Raw genomic sequence first — 22,808 nt, forward strand, 5'->3', positions numbered from 1 at the left:
TATATAAACTTTTTAGGCTTAATACGTATGTTGGCCTGTGAACCTGTCAAAAAAAAAAATTCAACTGACCTCTTGAACTTACACCGTTTCTCCTTAACTTTCTAAACTTTGTTTAAAATGACACAATTAATTTCCTAATTCCGCATAGCAAAGCATCAAAAATTTTAAATATGTATCGCTTTAAGCAAGTTTAGAAGTGCAGTAAATAATTGTAAACAAGTTCAGGGGAGGGACAATATTAAACAAATTTAGGTGGATAATAAGTCACTTTAAACAAGTTCAGATAGTTAACGAAATACTCTGTAAATTCAAAGAACCAATCAATTTTTTTAGACCAAATTGAAAAGCTTTGATGTATTAAACTACTTTTTTAAGTGTAAATGGGACCAGTTACCCGCATATTGTAGCCATTCCTGCTAACAACAATAACTAAATCAAACAAACTCTAAACCATAATACAGAACAACCTTTTTATTTATTTTCATCAAGAAATGAAAGAAATTATTAGTAATACATAGTAGTGTTCACCGGAACTTTGAATAAACAAATTAATTTGGTCAATCACCATTAGATTTAGGGTTATTAAATTTAAACCTTGAGATGCATTGAATCTCCAAATTGACTAACAGAATCTTCATGAGAGTCTAACGACAGGGACTAAACAGTTTACCGAGAAAAATGTTAGGGACTAAACAGTTCATCGAGAAAAAGGTTAGGGACTTTACCGTGTGTTTTTTAAAATACAGGGACTAAACAATGTGTTTTGTTAAAATATAGAGACTAATAAATTAATTACCCTCACAAAAAAACTCAAATGTTTGTCTTCAAAGAGATTTAGAAGAGTAAGACATCTCACGTTGCTTAGAAATCACATTGTGCTGATATTTATAAATAATGTCTTTATACACTTGGGTGTGCCCCAAGTGGTACTCCACTTTTGTGAAAGGGTGAGGATCTTATTTGATGCTTGACCACCACACACGCATCGTCCGTCCGTCCAAGCCGGGTTGGTGTAGTGTGGTATAAACTCTATATTTTTTATTGAAAAATAATAATGATAATTTTTATTATTATTTTATTAATTTCGGAATTAATTTTTCAATTAATTAAATATCTTATTTCTTAAACATCTCTTTTGATTTGATCTTTCTGAACCAGTCATTCCAGTTCCCCATTTCCTGATTTCTCTTCCTCTTTCTTCTCCACCAAATCAGAGGACAACAACTCTATTTTACTCTATAAATACATATTGTGATTTTCATTTTAAAGACACTGAAAACAATACTTTCTGTAAATTTGGAACTGAGCAATTAGAGTGTAGACAGAACCGGATTCATACTGTGTAATAGAACTCGTATTACGAGTGAGCTGTTTTATCTTAGAGGTGACCAGATTTTGACCTGCTTGCACTTTCTGACAGTTCCATGAACGTCTTAAAGAAAGCGACATACTCCACGACTCATCTCATTATTGTGTTCCGTTAATTTTGATGCTTTTCCAATTTCTGTTCTAACATTTCTAATGCATCAAATGTTTACTGTGTTACTAATATATTTATAAATGACTAATAAAAAAATGTAAGAAATTATTTTAGTTATCGATAAATTTAATTAAAATGTTTAATGTGACAGTTAAATAATAGTAAAACTCATCCTTTCGAATTTTAGTAATTTAGGATTAAAATTAATCTTGTTTTAGGATCGAATTTTGTCCTTATTAGAATTTTTGTGGTCTATGTCCGTACTACTGAATAGCTCGTTAAGACCGGTTCATGGACCAAACTTGAAAATAAAAAGGGCCCATTTATGAATAGTACTTATTTTGTAATCAAAATAGGGCCCATTTATTTATAGCAATCTCACCAATATTTAATGTTGATCTTTAATAGTTTTGAAGGATAAAAAGGTAATTTGCTAATAGTTAAGACAGGTTCATGGACCAAACTTGCGGATCTACACTAATTTTAGAATTTTGGCCCCTAAAAACATCTCAAATCGAGATATTGTTTTAAAAAGTGTCAAAACTTAACCTATCGAACTAAAATATAATATTTTATTAATTTAATTATCTATATTACATTTGGTAATTTTTGCTAAAATATGTTTTAATAATAAGCAACTTTAAAAGTTATCTCAATGACTCTACAAATCATGACTTTATGGGTTAAGGTGTAAAAATACCCATAACATTTTGGGCAAGTAGCAATTTTACCCCTAATGTTGGTAGTCAAGAGCAGTTTTAGGCACTATTATAAAACACAAATCTTTTATTCATTATTCTGTAAAAATTACATATCAGTTAGTTCTAAAAAAAAATTCATATTTTTTATAATTTAATAATAGAATTGAAGATTAATATTTATAAATTCGGTGAATTTTTTGTCCAATTTGTACAAAAGACAATATATTTTTTTATTTTTTTTCACATCTCAACATATATTTGCGATTTGTTATTGATAAAACGATGCACTTGTGAAGTGTAGATGATAAGATCCGTGACCGAGAAGACAGTTTGATGAATTATTTCTCAAATTGATCCAATTTATCAACGTTAATGATAAAATTGTATCATTTTAGACGTTAGGCGTAAAATTGCTCCTAACCCAAAACGTTAGGGATATTTTTACATCTTAATCCTTACTTTATATATGATTTATTTTAATTATAAATATTGTCAACTAATAGTGAAAAGAAAGAGAATCTTCAAAAATATGCACTAATAGTAATGAAGTAAATCATTTTTTATATTCCAAACCATTTAAAAGTTGCCAAAATAATTATCACATCACTAAACACTCTTTCAGGCATCTCTATCGGAGATGCTCTAACGTTTCTAAACATGATCAGTTTTATTCTTATCGGGCATAAAATTTGAACAAACTCATTTACTGTAATTTAACTCACTATTTAACTGTTACATCAGATTTTATTAATACAAATTATGTCTAAAATATTTATTGTGTGGTAAATAGTTACAAAAAAAAATATCTCCTAAAAATGTCAAAAACTAAGCTTACAATGTGTAAATTAATCACAAAAAAAAACTTCTTACAAAAAAAAAAATCACAAAAAAAACTATATAAAATATTTATTACGTAATTAACATAGGTACAAACGACTTGGCAAAATGCACGAAACTACTTCAATTTATCGATAAACTTATTTCAAAATCTGATGTGACAGTCAAATAATGAACAAATCAATATGTTTTAAATTTTCAATCAGGCAGGAGTAAAATTTATACTGCTTCAAAATATTAGAAGCAAAATTTTATAATTTTCATACGATAGATGTAAATATGCAATTCCCTCGAAACAGTAAGGGCAAATTTAATTACTGATTTTGAAGGCAATGTATAAATTTTTACTTCCACCTCCTCTCCTTCACTCTAATGTCAAAATTTTAAAATAACCGAAATTTCTTCTTTAGATTCATATATTTTGTTTTTTTAGTTTCATCTTTATTTTCGATGTTTAAAATTTTAAAATGTGTGTATAAAAGATCTAAATTTAGCATTTCGCGATTGGGATGTCTTTAGACCCAACGCCTTGGGGTCGTGGATAGGCCTTATATTAATATCTTAACTTATAAAATAGAAGTAGCTTCATTAATCACTATTTACATGAGAAACAAATTAAAAGTCCGTCCATTTTCATTTTTCGGAACTATTTTTTTTTTAATTCTAAGCAAAAGATAAGAAGTATTTTGTAAAAATTAAAACTATTCTCTCAGCAACATCAAACAACAAACATCGAACAACTAAACCATGATACAAAACAATCTTTTTATTTATTTTTCATCAAGAAATGAAGAAACTATTAGTAATACATATATACAATAACAGTTACAACAAAACATTCCGCGAATCAATAGACGAATATATATATATAACAAAAAAGTATAGCTTTTACGGAACTGAGCATCAACGACAGATATTTCCGCCGCCGATTACGCCACTATACCAAATTCATTACATATTCATAATATAATATAATATATTGAAACTACGGAAAAGAACTATACATTAGCATGAAAATATCCGTCGCTAATTAATTTTTCTTTATCTAAACCGTGATAGTTCCAAGGAAGTATCCTATCTGGAACTAACAACCAACAAAGATACTCTATTTAAGTGGGTCCCACAATACATTTAAGTAGACCTCACTTATCTTATTACGAGACTTCCTCAAATAGAGCATCCCGTTAATTGTTAATTCCAAGATATCCACTTGAAATTTCGATAGCATAATATAACGTCACTAGACCCACCATGGTGTCCCCGAACCCTCTGTTTCGTCACTGAAACTCACAGAAGTTGCCGGGCAATAGCCGACGCAACAAGAGAAGTATCATGCAACAATTTATTATAACTCGAAAGAGGGGATTTCGTCCCGCGGAAACTACTTTCACACGAATTAACTTCAATCGCAGCATCATTCATCCCGCCTTCAGCGAACTTAGGATCGCCTTTCTCCAGAGCTTCAATGGCGACGGGAATATTCGCGGTTAAAATAACGTCATATTTCCTGGCACATTCTTTCAACAATTTCTGCAATTCAGGTCTTTTTCCAGCAATCTGTTTGATAAATTGGGCTGATCTTGTAGTTTTCCCCTTCAATAAATCAACCATTATAAGTGCCAGTCCTTTGACATCCGCGGTGGAGCTTCTTGGATCGGCGGTGAGATGGTTCAGGCAGAGATTATAGTATGGTGTTTGTTTACATGTTTGAGAGATTGTTTGGGGATTGGATTGGACTGTCTTGAATTGGGTTAGGATTAGAATTATGGCTTGAGCAAGAAAGAAGAGAGAAGAAGACATTTTGGGAATTCAAGAATTGGTTGAGTTTGTGTTTCTTGATTTTTGGGTTTCTTGATTCCATTTATATAATTGGTTGAGTGGTGGGTCTTAATCAATTTATTTATTGGTCCAGCACTTGCCTCTTGAACTATTACTTGGAAACATTTGTGTTCTGTCAATCCAAAATCTCAACCATCTGTACGAATTTTGAATAGATTGCAAAGAAAAAAAATGTTACCAAATAATAGATCTAGAACATGTTAAATATATTAGGAGTCAAATGTTATTAAATAATAAATCAATTATAAAAATAATATTTTAAAGGGTGAAGGGCCACATAATGCCTTAAACCAATTATATATGGTGCTTTCCATAGGTTTTGTTCTTCCTTTGACTCATCAATTTCAGCCATGTCTTCAGAGAGCAAAACCGGGTAGCGGATCGTTTGACGGTTGCTGGGCATGAGAGGATGTTGGGCGTCACAACCTTCTCTTCTCCTTCTGATTATTTATCTTCTCTTCTTTTGGAAGATGTAGTCGGGGTTAGCTTCCCTAGGCTAATCCCGGGTTAGGTTTTTGGTTTTTGTTTTTTTCTTTTCTGTTCCTACCAAAAAAATAATATATGGTGCCTTTTATGCTTACTTTGTTTTTGACAAAGTAAGTTTTACTATGTTTTTTCTACCATTGGATGAGCTTACTTTGTCAAAGTTAATCATCATCCAATAGTGTCTAGAGTATTTAAGTGTAACACGTCTTCATCCTTGTAATTGCAAAGCTTTTGTAATTAGAGTGTGCTATGGTCATTGTCATATGGGGCCGTACTAATATTTTTAGAGTTTTTCTCTATAAATATTCACATTATAAATATTCACATTATCTCTCATCACAAAACAACACCTCAATGATCTTAAAATAAAAAATTTAAGACTTAAATTTGACTAAAATAATTTAATTTTTGAAATTTTCATTTTGTAAATATTTTTTTTAGGATTAAACTAAAAAATCATCAGTTCATCGTTTTTTTTTATAGGATTTTTTTTAAATTTAATAGAAAAGTTATACATGTCAAAAAAACATCAACTCAATTTGAATCAGAATTATTTAGAATTGACATATGACAATATCATTATGGATAAAATCTCCAAATCTTAGCACACCCAAATTACGTAGACAAAACCACCTATCACTACAAGACAAAATCCAAAAGAAGTTTCTTTAATTTCCAATTAATCTAGAAACATAATTACTCTTCTAATCCGGACTTTCTTGTTTCGATGCTGTCTGATGACCGGGTGGAGGTTAGCTTTCCTAGGCTAATCCCATGCTAGTTTTTTTTAGTTGTTTTTGTCTTTTTTCCCTTTCCTACCAAAAAAAAAGAAACATAATTACTCTAAAAAGATAAACTATCTTTGGGTGTTTGTTTCAGTTTTTTTCGGAAGAACTTTTATCGTTTTATTTCAAACCGCATGAAATGTAAAGTTTAGTTAGATTTATATAACCGCACTGTTTAACATTTTTTCCGGTAGAAAATGTTGTTAGTTGTTTGCAGTTGCAGTAAGCTGTTAGTTGTATAATTATTAGTGTTTGGTAAAATTATATTGAACTGTTGTTGTTCGGATTTAAAATGTCTAATATAGACATATTTTAAATTAACAACAAATAAATTATAAAAGGGATAAGGTGAAAAAATACCGATAATGTTTACAACTAGGAGCAATTTTACTCTTAAATTCTAAAATGGTGCAATTTTACTCATTATGTTGGCAGTTAAGAGCAATTTTACCCCTAACGTTGACAAGTTGGGTCAATTTTAGACAATATTATAAAACACAAATATTTTATTTTTTATTCTACACTAATTGCACATATCAATTAGTTCTAAAAAAGAGATTTCATTTTTTTTGTGATTTAATAATAAAATTGAAAATCAATATTTATAAATTTGGTGAAATATTTAAATTTTTTTGTCCAACTCGTACAAAAGACAATATATATATTTTTTTTAACTTTTTTTAAATTTCACATCTAATCATATGTTTGTGATCTGTTACTAATGATGATAAAATGATGCACATGTGAAGTGTAGATGGCAATATTCATGACTAAGAAGACAGTTTGATGAATTATTTTTCAAATTGACCCAACTTGTCAATGTTAGGAGTAAAATTGCTCGTGGCTGCCAATGTTAAGGGTATAATTGCAACATTTTAGACGTTAAGAGTAAAATTGCTCCTAGTTATAAACGTTAAGAATATTTTTACACCTTATCCTATTATGAAATAAAAATGTGTTACACAAATTAATAAAAAAAATCTATATAAAAAATAAAAAAATAAAAATAAAAAATTTATTGAACGCAAGAAAGCTTTATTCTTCCGGTAAATTATGTTGTATAAATATAAATAATGTTAAAGAAGAAACATATTTTTGTGAAAATAAGAAGGATAATTTTATTAATAACAAATATACAAACAATTGTTTATGAAAAGCTTCAAATAGGAGCTTTTCGTGAAAAGCTTCAAATATGAGCTTTTCGTGAAAAGCTCCAAAACGCTGCAGTTTTCAGAAAAAAATGCTAAATGCTGCGGTTATATAAGACTAACCAAATGTTATATTTCCTGCGGTTTGGAGTGAAACGCTAAACGCTTATCCGAAAAGTTAAAACAAACACTTACTTTAATATTATTTCTATTTTTATAACATAATTACCGAAATAACAAAGTTTTATTACATTCAATAAAAAATTTTATTTAATTTTTTTTATTTAGACTATTTTTATTAATTTATGTAATATATTTTTTATTTTATAATTTATTTATTGATTAATTTAAAACATGTGTATATTAGACATTTTAAATACTAACAGCAACCATTCAAAATAATTTTACAAAACACTAATAATTAAATATCTAATAATAAATAGCTAACAGTAACAGCAAACAGCTTACTGTAACTGCAACCAGTTAAAAGCAATAGCAACAACTATTATCTAACAACTGAACCAAAAAAATCTTAATTCTACTCTAGAATTCTTTCTTAATAAACGTATGAAATCAAGCAGTTAAATAATTTATTTTTCATTAGAGTTGCTTGTTTCTCAATTAAACTTTTTACATATATTAATAATTAAAGGATAGGGTATCAAACTAATCTCAAAGTTTTTCGATAAGTGTCGATTTAACTTTAAAGTATAAAATAGTGTCATTTTAGTATTAATATTTGTAAAAGAGTACCAATTTGGTCATAAGTAACGAAACTGGAGACTAAATTTGTATTATTTCATAAACATTGAGACATCAAATTCCGTTATGTAGAATTAAATCAGTACTATTTTATGAACATTTAGAATAAAATGATAATATTTTGTACACTTAAGAATAAATTAGCACTTCCAAAAAAATATCTTAGATATCATTCTAATATCTTATTTCATAAATAAATTTAAGACTTGAGGGATTAGATATACTGCAAGTAGATATGATTCTTTGAATATAATTAAGTGAATATGTTAAAAAAGAATTATATAATCCACTCATTTATATCTGAAAAAGTATATAAATTATTAGGAAAAAGCTTTATAAAGCAAATATATGATTTCATGCAATTATAAATAAAGGCTAAAGGTAAATTTTATTGAAAACAAAAAGTAAAATATATGTTTCTTCTCAAATTATTAACATTATTTTTTTTTATAGAAATTGGGACAAGACAGAATTGGGTGGAGTGAGCACCCGTGGCCCAAGAACTGACAAATCTACAATATATTAATAAACGAAAAATGAGTATTTGAACAAGAGAAGAGGAAGGAGAAAAAACAAAAAGAAGGGGGAGGAGAAAAAGTTTAGGAAAGTCAAGAAAAACGCAAGTGAGAAATACTACAAATGTCATCATTGATAAACCTGTGGCAAAAAGCAGGAGCTGAAGGCCACCAATTGATCACTGAATGAGAGACTCCAAACTTTGCCAGTGCATCAGCAACTCTATTTCATTCCCTAAAGATGTGTGAAAAAAGAATGTTCATCCTAGAGCAAATGCTGAGACAATGCAACCATTCTATATAAGAATATAATAGTACATTTCCAACTTATAATCTATATATAATATAAAACAGTAACGATGGAATTGATGTGTCACTTTCTCACTGATAAAAAATATAAAATAATATAATATATTAATTTTAATTATATTATTATATTTATCTATAAACAAGATTATTTTATGTATTATATCTAAAAGCTCTACATAATTTAGATTGATTCCTAAATTTTCTCCTAAATTTTCTCTAATTCTCTGCGTATTTATCTATATATAATATAAAATAGTAGTGATGGAACCGAGGTGTCACTTCCTTCTTTTTTTACTGATAAAAAATATGATATCGATATATAATATATTAATTTTTAACTATATTATTATATTTATTAATAAAAAATTATTTAAATTAAATGTAAAAAAAATAATAAATTTTTTAATTTAAATAACAACTTTATATCATTAATTATAATTATTAAATTATAATTTTATTAATATTTATATGTCAAGATGAATTCGTGATAAAGACTAATAATAATAATAATAATAATAATAATAATAATAATAATAATAATAAGTACATGTTTGAGTGTCATCTAATCTATAAGTTATATTAAAAAAGGTATTAACTAAATGAAGAAATGATATAAAGTAGAGGGTCCACCACACACAAATTTGTACAATAATTAATTGAAAATATCATTTATCCAAATAAAGCCCCACCACCCTCAATTTCTTCTATCACTCTACTTGAAGGACGTTTTGGTAAAATTTATCAAATTGAGTTTATGTAAAGCAAGTTATGTGCATATCAGTGATTTTCAGCCGCTCAGTGATTCATCAAGTAAATTTGATCAGTCACCGTTAGATCTAGATTTGTTAAAATCATATGGTGGAGATTAAAATAATCATATGATTTAGATTTACACCTTCTAGATCTAACGGTGACGGTCCAAATTCACTTGATCAGTCACTGACCATGTGAAAACTATTGATGTACATATAGGATGTAAGTAAATGAACCGAGCCGCTTATGAGCGGTTCGGTATTCGGCTCGATAAAAACTCGATCGTATTATGTTTGATTTATAAACGAGTCGAGTTTGAGAAAACACGCGAGCAGATTCGACTATAGGTTAATGAATAAGCTCAGGAGCAAGCTCGATTATAATGTTCATGAACATGCTCGTGAGTAAACTTGTTTGATTATTTTTTAATAATAATATTTCTATAAAGGATAAAATATAAAACAACGTACTTTTGTAGATTTCAAAACTATGCAGTTTTGTATTAAAGAAATTTCAAATCAATATAATTAATGAAAATAATTAATGAGTTATTCACCATTCAATTTCATGAACATAATTAATACACTAGTTTACCAAACTTTTACATGATTTTCGAGGAATCCTTCCCTCATTGCCACCCCCTAACAATACCAAACTGACCCTAAGTATATTGATCAAGTGCTAAGCTACTGTACCAATTGAATGACTTTAATTGATAAAGTGCTTAGCATATTCATTCAGAAGATCAAGGACTTAATGTGTTTAACAATAATTAATTAATGGTTTAATGTATCCATTTGAAAAATTAAGTGTTTAATTAATAAAAAAATAAATTGACCAAGAGATCAAATATGCAATTAGACAACTTTTTACTTTTTAACATTTAACACGTAAATAATTTTTGAGATTAAGAGGGTGTTTGTTTATTCTCTTTTCTCCTTATATTTGTCTTTTCATATTAAAAAGAAGAGTTTTGGAGGTCCGGTTAGGAATATCCTATTTACTTTTTTATACATAAAAAGTATCTTTTTTTTTATAAAAGAAGAGATATCTATTTTTTGAAAAAACATATTTTTCTAACGTTAACTGTAACATTAAATAACAAGTAGACCAAACGAGTTCTAAAAAACAATAATTGAACACCAATGCAAAGGACTACCTTCCATATATGCCCATTTCTGTTGTATTAACTTTTATCAAAATTGGCCCCAATTATTTATAACATTCGTACCAATATCTAAGGTTCATCTTTAATAGTTTTGGCACCAATCTACACGTAATCTGATTACATAATACAAAATCGCAATGTAATTTTAGTGTTTGAGTTTAAACTAGTAGGTAAAGTATCATTTTTTTTATTGATATGAAATTAATACACAAATTTTTTGTTAGGTTAGGATTGACATGTTAATCCAAAAACGACACGAATATTTAAAATTATTGTTATATTTTTTCATATTTACACATCTCATCTTTCTTAATAAAGATAATAAAATTATAATTATTACATATAAATACGACTCGAACCTTCTATGTTATTATAAATATATTACATGACCTATCAATTGTCATATATGATTGGGCCTTAACTATCAGTTTGAGCTTTTAGTTCAATCGATTTCATGACATGGTATCAGAGCCTCTAGGATCAAACGGTTGAGGGTTCGAGTCCTGACAACCTCATTAATTTGTGGAATTAAAACACATGGTGGGATGGGCCTGTGTTGTGCACGCTGCAAGCCCAATGGGCATTTGCGTGTGGAGGTGTGTCACATATTAATATAAGATATATAATTGGGTATTAACTATTAGTTCGAGTTTTTGGTTCAATCGGTTCCCTGACATGGTATCATAGCCTCGAGGACCAAACGGTCGAGGGTTCAAGTCCTGGCAACCTCATTAATTTGTGGAATTAAAACACATGGCGAGATGAGCCTGTGTTGTGCACGCTGCAAGCCCAAGGGGCATTTGCGTTTGGGGGTGTGCCAAAGATTAATATAAGATATATGATTGAGTCTTAACTATCAGCTCGAGCTTTTAGTTCAATCGGTTTCATGACAGCTATTAATATGAAGTGGACCTTTAACTACGAGCTTGAGCTTTTAACTAAAACGGTTTCATGACATGGTATCAGAGCCAGTGTAACCAAAGTCCACTTCATATTAATAGCTGACATCAATATGATATTAGCGGATTTTTAGATGATTTATATTAATCCAAAAATATATGAAATATTAAAAGGTAATGTAATATTCTTTTATGTTTTTAAAAGTCATCGTTAATATAAATATATGTGATCTGAAAACACGATACGGAATCGATATTGACCCAATTAAATTAACATGATTATGATACGAAACTTTTTGAATTGAACTAAGTTGAGTAATTTTGACACTAACCTAAAATTGACAAGATACGAACTCGACATACATCGATTAATTGCCACCTCTATTTAAGGGATAAAGAGGTAATTTTTCAATAATTAGACCTGTTGAACGGATTTACATTTAAATTTTTTAATCCCAAGTCTAATCTAAATCCATTTAATATTTATATAGGTTTGAGGAATATTCAAAATCGTGAATAGATCTATATCTGTATCATATCATAACCTATACTAGAATTAGCTTCATTAATCAATATTTACCCAACAAACAATCTAGGATATTTACACCAACGTTTTTCAAACAATGTACACGTATGAAATAGTATAAATTTAATCTTAATATTTTCAAGCAATATCAATTTTAACTTTACGTTACTGAAAATTTGAAAAAACCGGTTTAATTGTTATTTAACTATCACATTATACATTTCAAACAAGTTTGTCGATAAACTGAAGCAGTTTCATACATTTTTGTTGGTTTTTGTAACTATATTAGTAACACGGTAAACATGTTACACATGTTGACAAAATTTTTTTTTTATTAATTTATATGTGACAGGTTGTTGTGATTTTAACCGTTTTTTTTTTTTTTGTAATTATGTTAGTAACACATTAAATATGTTAGACATAATTGATGTTCAGGGCTGCCCCTGGACTTAGGCCAGGAGTGCGGCGGCCTAGGGCCAAAGGCTCTAGGGGGCCCAAATTTTTTTTAAATCTATAAATATATGAAGTACTTTTTTTATATATATAAATATATTAATACTATATTTAGGTTTTAAAAGATCCAAATAATTGACATTTTAGATTTCAAAAGGACTCAATTAGTTTTTTGAATATTGGTTAAGAGTTAATTTAAAAAATTTGTGAAACATCGTTTTCATTTTGGATAAATAAAAATATATTTGGTGAACGTAATAATACGTACTGTACAATTATTAATTTATTAGAATATATTTTAAATTTTTACATATAACTTTTTTTTTATTAAAAAGGCCCTTATGTCCTATTTCGCCAAGGGCCCATAAATTGTCAGGACCGACCTTGTTGATGTTTGGAAGGTCCAATGTAACAGTTAAGTAATAGTTGATTCAATTGTTGTAAATTTTCGATAACGTATGCTAAAATTGACCTTACTTGGAAACGTTGGAGTTAAATTTGGAGCATTTTGTACGTTAGAGCAAAATTTGCACTTCACCAAAAACGTTAATCACAATTTTATCAAACACTAATAATTAATCAACTAATAATAAATAGCTAACAATAACAGTAAATAGTTAACTGCAACAGTAAACAACTATTAGCTAATAGCCGAACCAAACATATCTGTTGGCTATTAATATTTCCCTTCAACTTTTTTAAGCATAAGTCCCGAGATTTGCTTCCATTATTACTTTTTGGCTTTTGGCTTTTAGATTCAACTTTATACGTAACTATATCGTTCTTTTAGATTTACAAAATGTAGTAAATAAGAATTAACTACGAGGCAATAATCATAACACGTAGATATAATATTATATATATATATAAACTTTTTAGGCTTAATACGTATGTTGGCCTGTGAACCTGGCAAAAAAAAATTCAACTCACCTCTTGAACTTACACAGTTTCTCCTTAACTTTGGAGAGCGACCGGAGTTACAGATTGCACCTCCGTCTGCCGAAATCGCTTTCAAGGCAGTGGCCTCCGCCACGACACAGTTCGATTTCCGCTCTTACTTTCAATTCGGTTTTTTCTGTAACCCTCTTTGTTTCTTACAATTTGAAAGCGATCTTCTGTTTCGCAATCATGTCTGCTTTAATTGCGAAATCCCTTCCTGACCTCTCCAAACTTGAACCTCTGGACGGTCTTAATTACAAAAGATGGTCGCAGAAAATTCTGATTTTCTTTGAACAGCTCGAACTGGACTATGTTGTCGTCCAAGATCCACCCTCTGACCCAAATGCTCCTGCCATATCTCTAATTGTTCAGCAGTACGACACTCGTTCTGCAAAATACGAAAAAGACAACAAAACAGTTAGGGGTCATCTCCTAAATCATATGTCGAACCCACTGTTCGATATTTTTATCAACAAAAAGTCTGTCAAAGAAATTTGGGATACCCTCAAAGAAAAATACGGGTCTGATGATGCAGGTAAACGTAAATACGTGGTTGGAAGATGGCTCAATTATCAAATGGTTGATGAAAAACCAATCATTGACCAGATTCATGAATATGAGAATCTAGTTGCTGAAGTTCTGGGTGAAGGCATGACAATGTCTGATCTACTGCAAGCTAATGTCCTCCTGGAAAAATTTCCACCCTCCTGGAGTGATTTCAGAAACCATCTGAAACATAAGAAAAAAGACTTCAGTCTCCAGGAGCTAGTCAGCCACATGAGAACTGAAGAAGCAAATCGTATGAAAGATAAGCAACTTTCCTCTAAGTCTGTTTCAATTAATGCTAATATTGTTGAATCTGCTGTGGTACCAAAAGACAGGAACAAAGGACCTTCAACCAAATTCCAAAAAGGCTCAAACCAAAACAAGCCTTTTAAGAAGAATGGAAGAATTCAGAAGAGGAAAGTAGTGGAATGCTTTGTGTGTGGTAAACCTGGCCACAAGGCATTTCAGTGCTACCAAAGGAAGAACCAACAGAACACCAATCATAATCCAAACAACAGAGCTGCTTCACAATCCAATATGGTGGAAAATGAAGAAATTATTACTGCTGTTGTGGTTGAAGCCAATTTGGTGGAAAACAAAACGGACTGGGTTCTAGATACTGGAGCTACAAGGCACTTATGCTCAAACAAGGACCTGTTTAATCACTTTGAGGACGCTGCCGATGGGGAATACGTCTACATGGGAAACACCACTACTGCTGGTGTTGTCGGTAAAGGAACAATTTTAATTAAGTTAACTTCTGGAAAAAGCTTGTCTTTAAATAATGTGATGTATGTGCCTGCTCTTCGTAGGAATCTTATTTCTGGTAGCTTGCTAAATAAGGCTGGTTTAAAAATTATTTTTGAGGCTGATAAGGTTATTCTCACTAGGAATGGGACTTTTGTGGGAAAAGGGTACCTAGCTGATGGCCTCTTTATTTTGAACACTGTCCATGTGAATTCTGTTGGAATTAATGCAACTACATCTGCTTCTGTTTACTTGAGTGAATCCATTAATTTGTGGCATGGTAGATTAGGACATGTAAATTTTGCTTCCATTAAAAAATTGGGAAACATGCATGTTATAAATGTCACTAACTCTGAAATTAATTCCAAATGTTCTATATGTGTGGAAGCAAAATTTGCAAAGAAACCTTTCTTACCTGTTGAGAGTAGAAGTACAGAACTGCTTGGTTTAATTCACTCTGATTTGGCTGATTTTAAAAACTCTGTTAGCAAAGGTGGCAAAAGATATTACATTACTTTTGTTGATGAGTTCTCTAGATATACCAAAGTATATTTATTAAAATCAAAAGATGAGGCTGAGCATATGTTTATTAAATTTAAATCAGAGGTAGAGAATCAATTAGACAAGAAAATAAAAAGGCTTAGGTCCGATAGGGGAGGAGAGTATGGAACCTTTTTCCTTAAGTCCTTTTGTGAGAATAATGGGATTGTACATGAGACTAGTGCACCGTATACACCTCAACAAAACGATATAGCTGAAAGGAAAAATAGAACTCTCAAAGAGATGATGAATGCCATGTTAATTAGTTCTGGGTTATCTGATAACATGTGGGGGGAAGCTGTCTTATCTGCATGTTATATTCTGAATAGGGTTCCTCATAAAAAATTAGATAAAACTCCTTATGAATTGTGGAAGGGGTTTGCACCCAATTTGAATTTTTTTAGAGTTTGAGGTTGTCTTGCTAAAGTTGCTTTTCCATCCTTTAAAAAACCAAACATAGGACCCAAGACCTTTGATTGTGTTTTCATTGGTTATGCCTCAAATAGTGCTGCTTATAGGTTCATGAATCTGAACGACTATAGCATTTGTGAATCTAGAGATGTAGTGTTCTTTGAAAACACCTTTCCCCTAAGGAAAGACAAACAATGTGATGCAACTAGTGCTTCTACTTCATTACCTATTCCTACTCCAACTGTGCATGCTTCATCTCTACCTCAGGATGAGAATGAAAATGATGTTGCTTTAGAACCTAGGAGAAGCAAAAGAAGAAGAATAGAAAACAGCTTTGGACCAGATTTCATTTCAGCGTTTCTATTAGAAAACCCAGATAACATTACTGATGAAATTATGTCTGCCTACCTAATAGAAGAAGACCCAAAAACATATAAAGAAGCTGTTACTTCCATAGATGCTGATTTTTGGAAAGAAGCTATTAAGAGTGAAATAGATTCCATTATGGCCAACCATACATGGGAATTAGTTGATCTGCCGAAAGGCTCTAGACCGATAAGGTGTAAATGGATATTTAAACGAAAATTGAGGCCTGATGGATCCATTGAAAAACTTAAGGCTAGATTAGTTGTAGTGGGTTATAGTCAAAAGAAAGGAATTGACTATTTTGATACTTATTCTCCTGTTACTAAAATCTCTACTATTAGAGTTCTTATTGCAATTGCAGCAATTCATAACTTGGTGATACATCAAATGGATGTAAAGACGGCTTTTCTAAATGGGAATTTATAAGAGGAGATCTACGTACAGCAACCAGAAGGACACGTCATACCTGGTGTAGACACCGAGTCGGAGGACCTGTGACGAAAACCCACGATGAACGGCTAAATCGGTTGATTCCAAGGATTAGAAAATTTAAAAATAATAACATAATAAAATGGGGAAACTCGGAGAACCGACGCTTGAAAGCCCCGCTAACAAGTTCGGCATCTCCTGAGTGAGGACGGGCACGTTCGCTACTACGACCGTAAGCAAATGGGCCCCGGAGGCCGAGCATCGGTCGGTGGGTAACAAACGGCGCTCCCAGTGACGACGGTCGCTCTATAAAGGACGGTGCGCGGCACGTCGGGTGCTCGTCCGACACGTCGAACGTCACCCGTCGAGGGGCGGGCGTCCCCCCTCGAGCGTGGTCCGACGCCCGGACGGCGTCACCCGACCAAAGTCCGACGAGTTCTGGACCGCTTCGGGCGAGGCTCGACATCGTCGGGCGAGCCCCGACGCTCGTTGGGCGGATGCCCGACTTTCATTGGGCGATCGCCCAAAATTTTGGGCGATCGCCCAACAACGATGGGCGATCGCCGAACAAATTTTGGGCGATCGCCCAAAATGTTGGGCGACCGCCCAACCTCTTTGGGCAACGCCCGATTTTACTCGGGCGTCGCCCAAAGTTCTCCGGGGATCCATGCCTATAAAAGGCACGGATCCCCATGCATTGAGGAAGGGAGCTTTTTTTGGAAGGATTTTCTCACTCTAGACATTTTTAGAGAGAGAAAATTTATTTTTTGGGAAAAAACATTTTTTTTCCTAAAAATTCCAAATCTCCTAAAAGTTAAAATTTTTTCAAAAACATCGGGAAGCACGATTCGTGGAATCAATCGACGTCAACCGTCAATACCGAACTTAAGGTATTATCCGAGGACTAGACTCTTTTATTTTATTTAATTTATTTCCTTCTTCTATTTATTTTTATGTTATGTTTTTATTTATTTATTTATTCATTTATTTTATCACTTTTTATTTAATTTTGGGTATTTATTTAATTTTCATCTCATGTTGAATAAAATTGGGTTTTGTTTTAAAATAAAAAACCTCGTTTTGATATCCCAATACGAACCGTGATCCGATAAAAAGGTAGTTCGGGTATTGAAAACGTTGTAATTATAAGTTTTTAATTTAAAGAAATTTCCAAATAATGTTTTAAAATAAAAACGTCGTTTTAGGAACTTCCGTTATTGACTATGACCCATTTTTGGTAGTTCGAAAATCCAAAACGATTGAATTAGACTTAATTTTCCGTTTCTGTCAGTAATTGCTGTTTACCGACGGATTTTCCGTCGGTAAATCTGCTGGAATGTAAAAATGCTGTTTTGGTCCCTGTTTCTTAACTTTTAAGCTTTTGGTCCTTTGTATATATATGTGTATTTATGTAATATATATTTTCAAACTATTTTTAGACATTTGATACATATAGTTATTTAGAATGTTTATATATCATTTTTTATTTTATTTTAAATATAAGTATATGTATATATATATTTTCTTTTCTTTTTCCTTTACTTAAATGGTAATGAATTTTATTTTAAAATGATATTTACTTGGGTGTTTTGGGAGTGATTAATTAGTAGACATTTTGTGGATAAATGGATATTATTTTGACATTTAAATTACATTAGGTATGTATATATATAGTTTTGGGCTATTTGGGCTATATTAGTTATTATTAGATAAAACTATTTAGGCGACAAATGATATTTTCTTATTTAGGGGTTTTATTTATTATTTTCACATATTTAAAGTAAAAATGTATTATATTTAGTATTTTCATATATGTATTATATAGTATCTTTTCATTAACCTTTATTTCATGTTTCTTTTTGGCTAAAATGTATATATATATATGCCTATATTATTTTCTTTATTCTTTTGGTCATTCATGGGTCCATGTTTCAAATGGACTTTATTTGGGAGTGAGTTTGGATTTAATATGTTTATTGTTGTAATTATGACAAGTAAAGAATCCATTAAGTAAAAAGGGGAAAATAAATCACAAAAAGGATTTTCAATTTAATTATTTAAACTAATAGATTTTTAGAGGTTCCTAATGTAAATAAATAGTGTTTTCTTGACATTTCAAATTGTTTCTCAAAACACCATGTTTTAAAACCTTAGTCCGTTCCAACGACGGATTAAGCGAACCTTGTAATTAAAATCATTTTCATGGTGAATAATAGAGTTTTCGAATCGGTTTCTTAATGATTTATACAAAATAAATTGACTTGTATGCTTAACCACGTTTTCTTATTAAAGGTTTTTACCTTAACGTTTTCAAACACTTGAGTCGTTCCAACGGCGATTCGGGTGAACTTCATCAAACAGGGTTTTGAAACGTACCTAAATCGTTCCAACGGCGATTAAGGTACGAACCATGTAAATAAACTCGTTTTGGGGAAATGAGTTAGTATAGAATTAACACGCAACACGACATGTAAATCCCGTGGTAAATAAACCACTTCTTTCTTCCTCCCCTCTCTTTGTATGTATATCAAATTGATGTAAATGGGTGATTCTTTACTAAAGTGGCTTTTCAATAATATATGCTCAAAACGGTTTCTAAAAAGAGAAAGAAAAGGTTTCAAATGAATTTTAAACTTAAAGAAGTATACGATTAGTCCGTTATCGCCTAACATGCTGAGTAGGAGGCCGGTGGTTCATAACCGGGCGATATCGGGGTGCCTAGTAGCCTTTCTCCGGAAAGGAGCTAGCCTTCTCGGCTCGTACCTAAGTTTCTCGAACCCACACCGGTCTCCCGCAAGGGATCGGTGTTCATTTTCTCATTCATGGGTGGCGACTCTTCCATATCTCCGAGCTCTGGTCCTGCCGAGCAGCTTGATTCCACGATTGGTTGCTTTCGGCGCCAATCACCGCTTACGTCGCCATGAGGTGTCCACCCCCCGGTCCGCCCGGGAGATTAGGCCGCGGCACCTCGTCTAACAAGTGGAGACTCTGCTGGGGAAGCGAGAAATTTGATTCTGGAAGGCGTGTATTAAGCCCTTAACGGGGACGGATCGTATTATTTCTTTTCGTATGCATTCATGTGCATTATTGCAAACCTTTTGGGTAATTTCCACGAAACCTCTAGCGAGAGTCCATTCGTCGCTCGAAAGAGGCTAGTGTAAGTTCCCCCTTACAGTAAGGCGCCAAAGGGTCCCCATCCATTCGTTAGGGGCGAATTTATGCGGTCCTGTGAGGTCCCGCGCTCAGCCGTGTCAGCATATAGTAGCCTTAGAAGTTGCCATAGGATTATCCGTTACTATTTTTGGTGTGATAAATGAATCAGTTCGTGTTTTCAAATCGCCATGATACGTGTCTAAATCCTAAAGTATATAAAGAAAATGAGACGATGCGTTAATATATACTCTTGAATCGGTGTACTAATTACCCTAAAACATCGAAACGATTTGAACTAAAGACGACTTAGCCATCTCGTATGAATGAACATGTGCGGCCCGCCTTGTCCCTTTCTGTGTCCCGACGAAGGCACACGTTCAGGAAATACGTTATGACGTAAGCACGTATTAGTATGAATCGGTTTGGTGTTAAGGATAGTTACATTCCGATACAAAAGACTATATTAACAGTAGCCGTTATTCACATTCTTTAAATAAATTGGGATAAAACGAGATCATAACGAAACGAAAACGAAGAACATTTCTGTTTTGAACGACCCTGTCATAACGTGAAAAGTTTCGCACAAGTAGCCCGTCCCTTCCGAATAAAAGACGAGCTTTTACGTTATGCCCCATGTCGTTCTTAAGAGAAATGGACGTGTCCGCAGAAGTGACTAAGAAAAGAAAAGAGAAAAATGAACTAAACGACCAAAATCATTCCGAATCTACGATATATGTCAATCCCGAGAGTAGTTAAAGAAAATAAACCAATGCCGTTGAATACGTGCCTCGAACGAGTGTATACCCCGTTTAAAATCTCGAAGCCGAATTAAGCCAAACCGCATAATTGCGCCATATGGACGAGACTGCGGGTTTTGACTAACGACTCGATCATTTCGACCGTTACCAAAACTGCAAGAAATATGGCCCGATGTACGTGTTTGCTTAATTCACGCCTAAAGGAAAGAAAACGGTGATATCCTCGCTTCGAACAAACACGCGATTCAACGAAACGTTGATTTTCTATAACCACACTAAGATGATATATCCCGTGGATTGGGAAGAACAATGAATTGTTGCTAGCCGAAAGATTATCGTGCGCTCAAAATAAGACTCGCCGTCTTTTCACGTAGCTAAAATGAGCAAACGGATCCTCGACGCTAAGAACAAACGCGTTACGCGATGAGTCCGTTCCCTAAAATAAAATCCAAAAGTGATTTCATCACTAAATAAACACGTGGCTGCGTCTCTCGATAGATCCAAAAGATCTTGTTGTAATCCAAAAATCGAGACACGAACTCACGCAAATAAAAGGGAACGGGTCATCGTCAATAACGAACGATTGGACTAGAAGAATAACTCGTACCACGTCTAAAAACCGAGATGCGCTCAAAGGGAGTCAAAACCCGAACTAATGCATCTCGCGAAAGGACAAAAGACGAGTTATTCCGAAAGGACAATCCAACTTGGACGATTTCGTAGTCACTAAATGCTGATGCGTCAAAAACGAACTGTATTGTATGATGAATGATTTAATTTTCCGCAATAATCGACGGCATCACGCGTCCCCTGGACCGCAATGTGAGCCCCAAACCAAAATCCTAGGGAAGAGACTGGGACCATCGAGTGCGTGGAGGAATAAGGGTGGAAGAGAGATGCTATGATACGTGTAACTAGACTAACGTTTGTTCTTCTTATCTTATATATCCATAAATAAATGAACGCACACACCACGAATCATACATATAAAATCATGCATACATATTAATGGACGACCGTCCACACAGACTTCATCATTAAGCGGTTGTGGTTTCGCGAGAGTAATCGACTAGCCAGGCAGTCTGATCAGCTACGGGTTGACAGTTCCGAATCAGTAGTTGTGACGTCCGAATCATCGTTGTCCGAATCAGCTCAGTATTCGGTCAGTATGTCTACGCCAGATGAGAGAATATCAAGGTTAGAAAGAGTGGTAAACAACCTCAACGATCAGTTAACCGCAATTTTAGTCCAGCTGGACGAGCTTGCAATTAAGAGTAACAAGAGTAGCAGTAAACCAGCTGAGAACATTATGAGCACGGGTCCCCGTTTTGGAGATAACTATCAGGATTGCGTAACAAGCAGTTTGGGGAAGAGAAAGCAAAGGGAAGAGGAATGGAAACAGCACATCACTCAGGAAGTGCATGATCTACGTGGGGTAAGCTCTGAAGGTCAAGACTTTTATAATCTGAAAAACTATTCGTCGGCAACGGCTTTGCCTTTGAAGTTCCGGATTCCTGACATAAAGAAGTTTGATGGAACTGGAGATCCTACCGCCCATGTGAACCAATATGTGGCAGCAATGGAGCACACAATTCTGATTGAGGAACAGAACTTGGGGCTGTTCAGTGCTTATCTGGAGGGGGGTGCCCTCGTATGGTTTCATGCGTTGCCGCTGGTGATAAAGAGGGATTGGAAGGAGTTAGTGAAGTCATTCATCGCCCAATATAGCTTCAACACTATGTTTGAGGTCACTTTGAGGGAGCTAGAGAGCACCAAGCAGCAGGCTGGGGAGTCTTTGTCCGACTTTATGAGTAGGTGGAGAGCTAAGGCGACAATTATGGAACAGAAGCCGTCGAAGCAGGACCAGATCCGAGCGGTAATCGGTAATACTTTGCCGTTTATTAGGAATGAGCTGCGGTGTATGCCTTTCACCGATTTTAATCAGATGTATGGCTATGCTTTGACAGTTGAGGGGGATGGAGAGCCGAAAAAAGCTTATACTAAATGTACGAAGTCGGGGTATAGTGCCGGAGGGCTAAGTACTAATATAGAACCGACCGCAGTGAAAGTGCTTGAACTTAACGCTATCGGGAAAAGGCAGTTCGCCCAATTTGATCTGACCTATGCAAAAGTTTTCGAACGATTGCAGAAAAAGGAGTTGCTGAAAGCCCTTACTCCCAAAAACAAGACAGGGCCCACACCACGGATGATGACCAGGGGGTATTGCGAGTTCCATAGTAACTACGGGCACACCATTG

At 33.1% G+C, this 22,808-nt stretch overlaps 1 protein-coding gene across 1 annotated transcript; it reads right to left on the minus strand.

Annotated features, from left to right (window-relative positions):
• Positions 1-3,766: 3,766 nt before the first annotated feature.
• LOC136220090 (cell wall / vacuolar inhibitor of fructosidase 1-like) lies at positions 3,767-4,866 on the minus strand. The gene has a single exon (XM_066007782.1). It carries the CDS (start codon positions 4,816-4,818, stop codon positions 4,306-4,308), a length of 513 nt encoding a protein of 170 aa, XP_065863854.1. The 5' UTR covers positions 4,819-4,866; the 3' UTR covers positions 3,767-4,305.
• Between the last annotated feature and the right edge of the window lie 17,942 nt (positions 4,867-22,808).

Source organism: Euphorbia lathyris, chromosome 2, assembly GCF_963576675.1.
Source record: "Euphorbia lathyris chromosome 2, ddEupLath1.1, whole genome shotgun sequence".
Classification (NCBI taxonomy): domain Eukaryota; kingdom Viridiplantae; phylum Streptophyta; class Magnoliopsida; order Malpighiales; family Euphorbiaceae; genus Euphorbia; species Euphorbia lathyris.

Excerpts from the sequence above, each read along its gene's own strand:
- LOC136220090 (XM_066007782.1), bottom strand. The coding sequence starts at position 4,818 with ATGTCTTCTTCTCTCTTCTTTCTTGCTCAAGCCATAATTCTAATCCTA.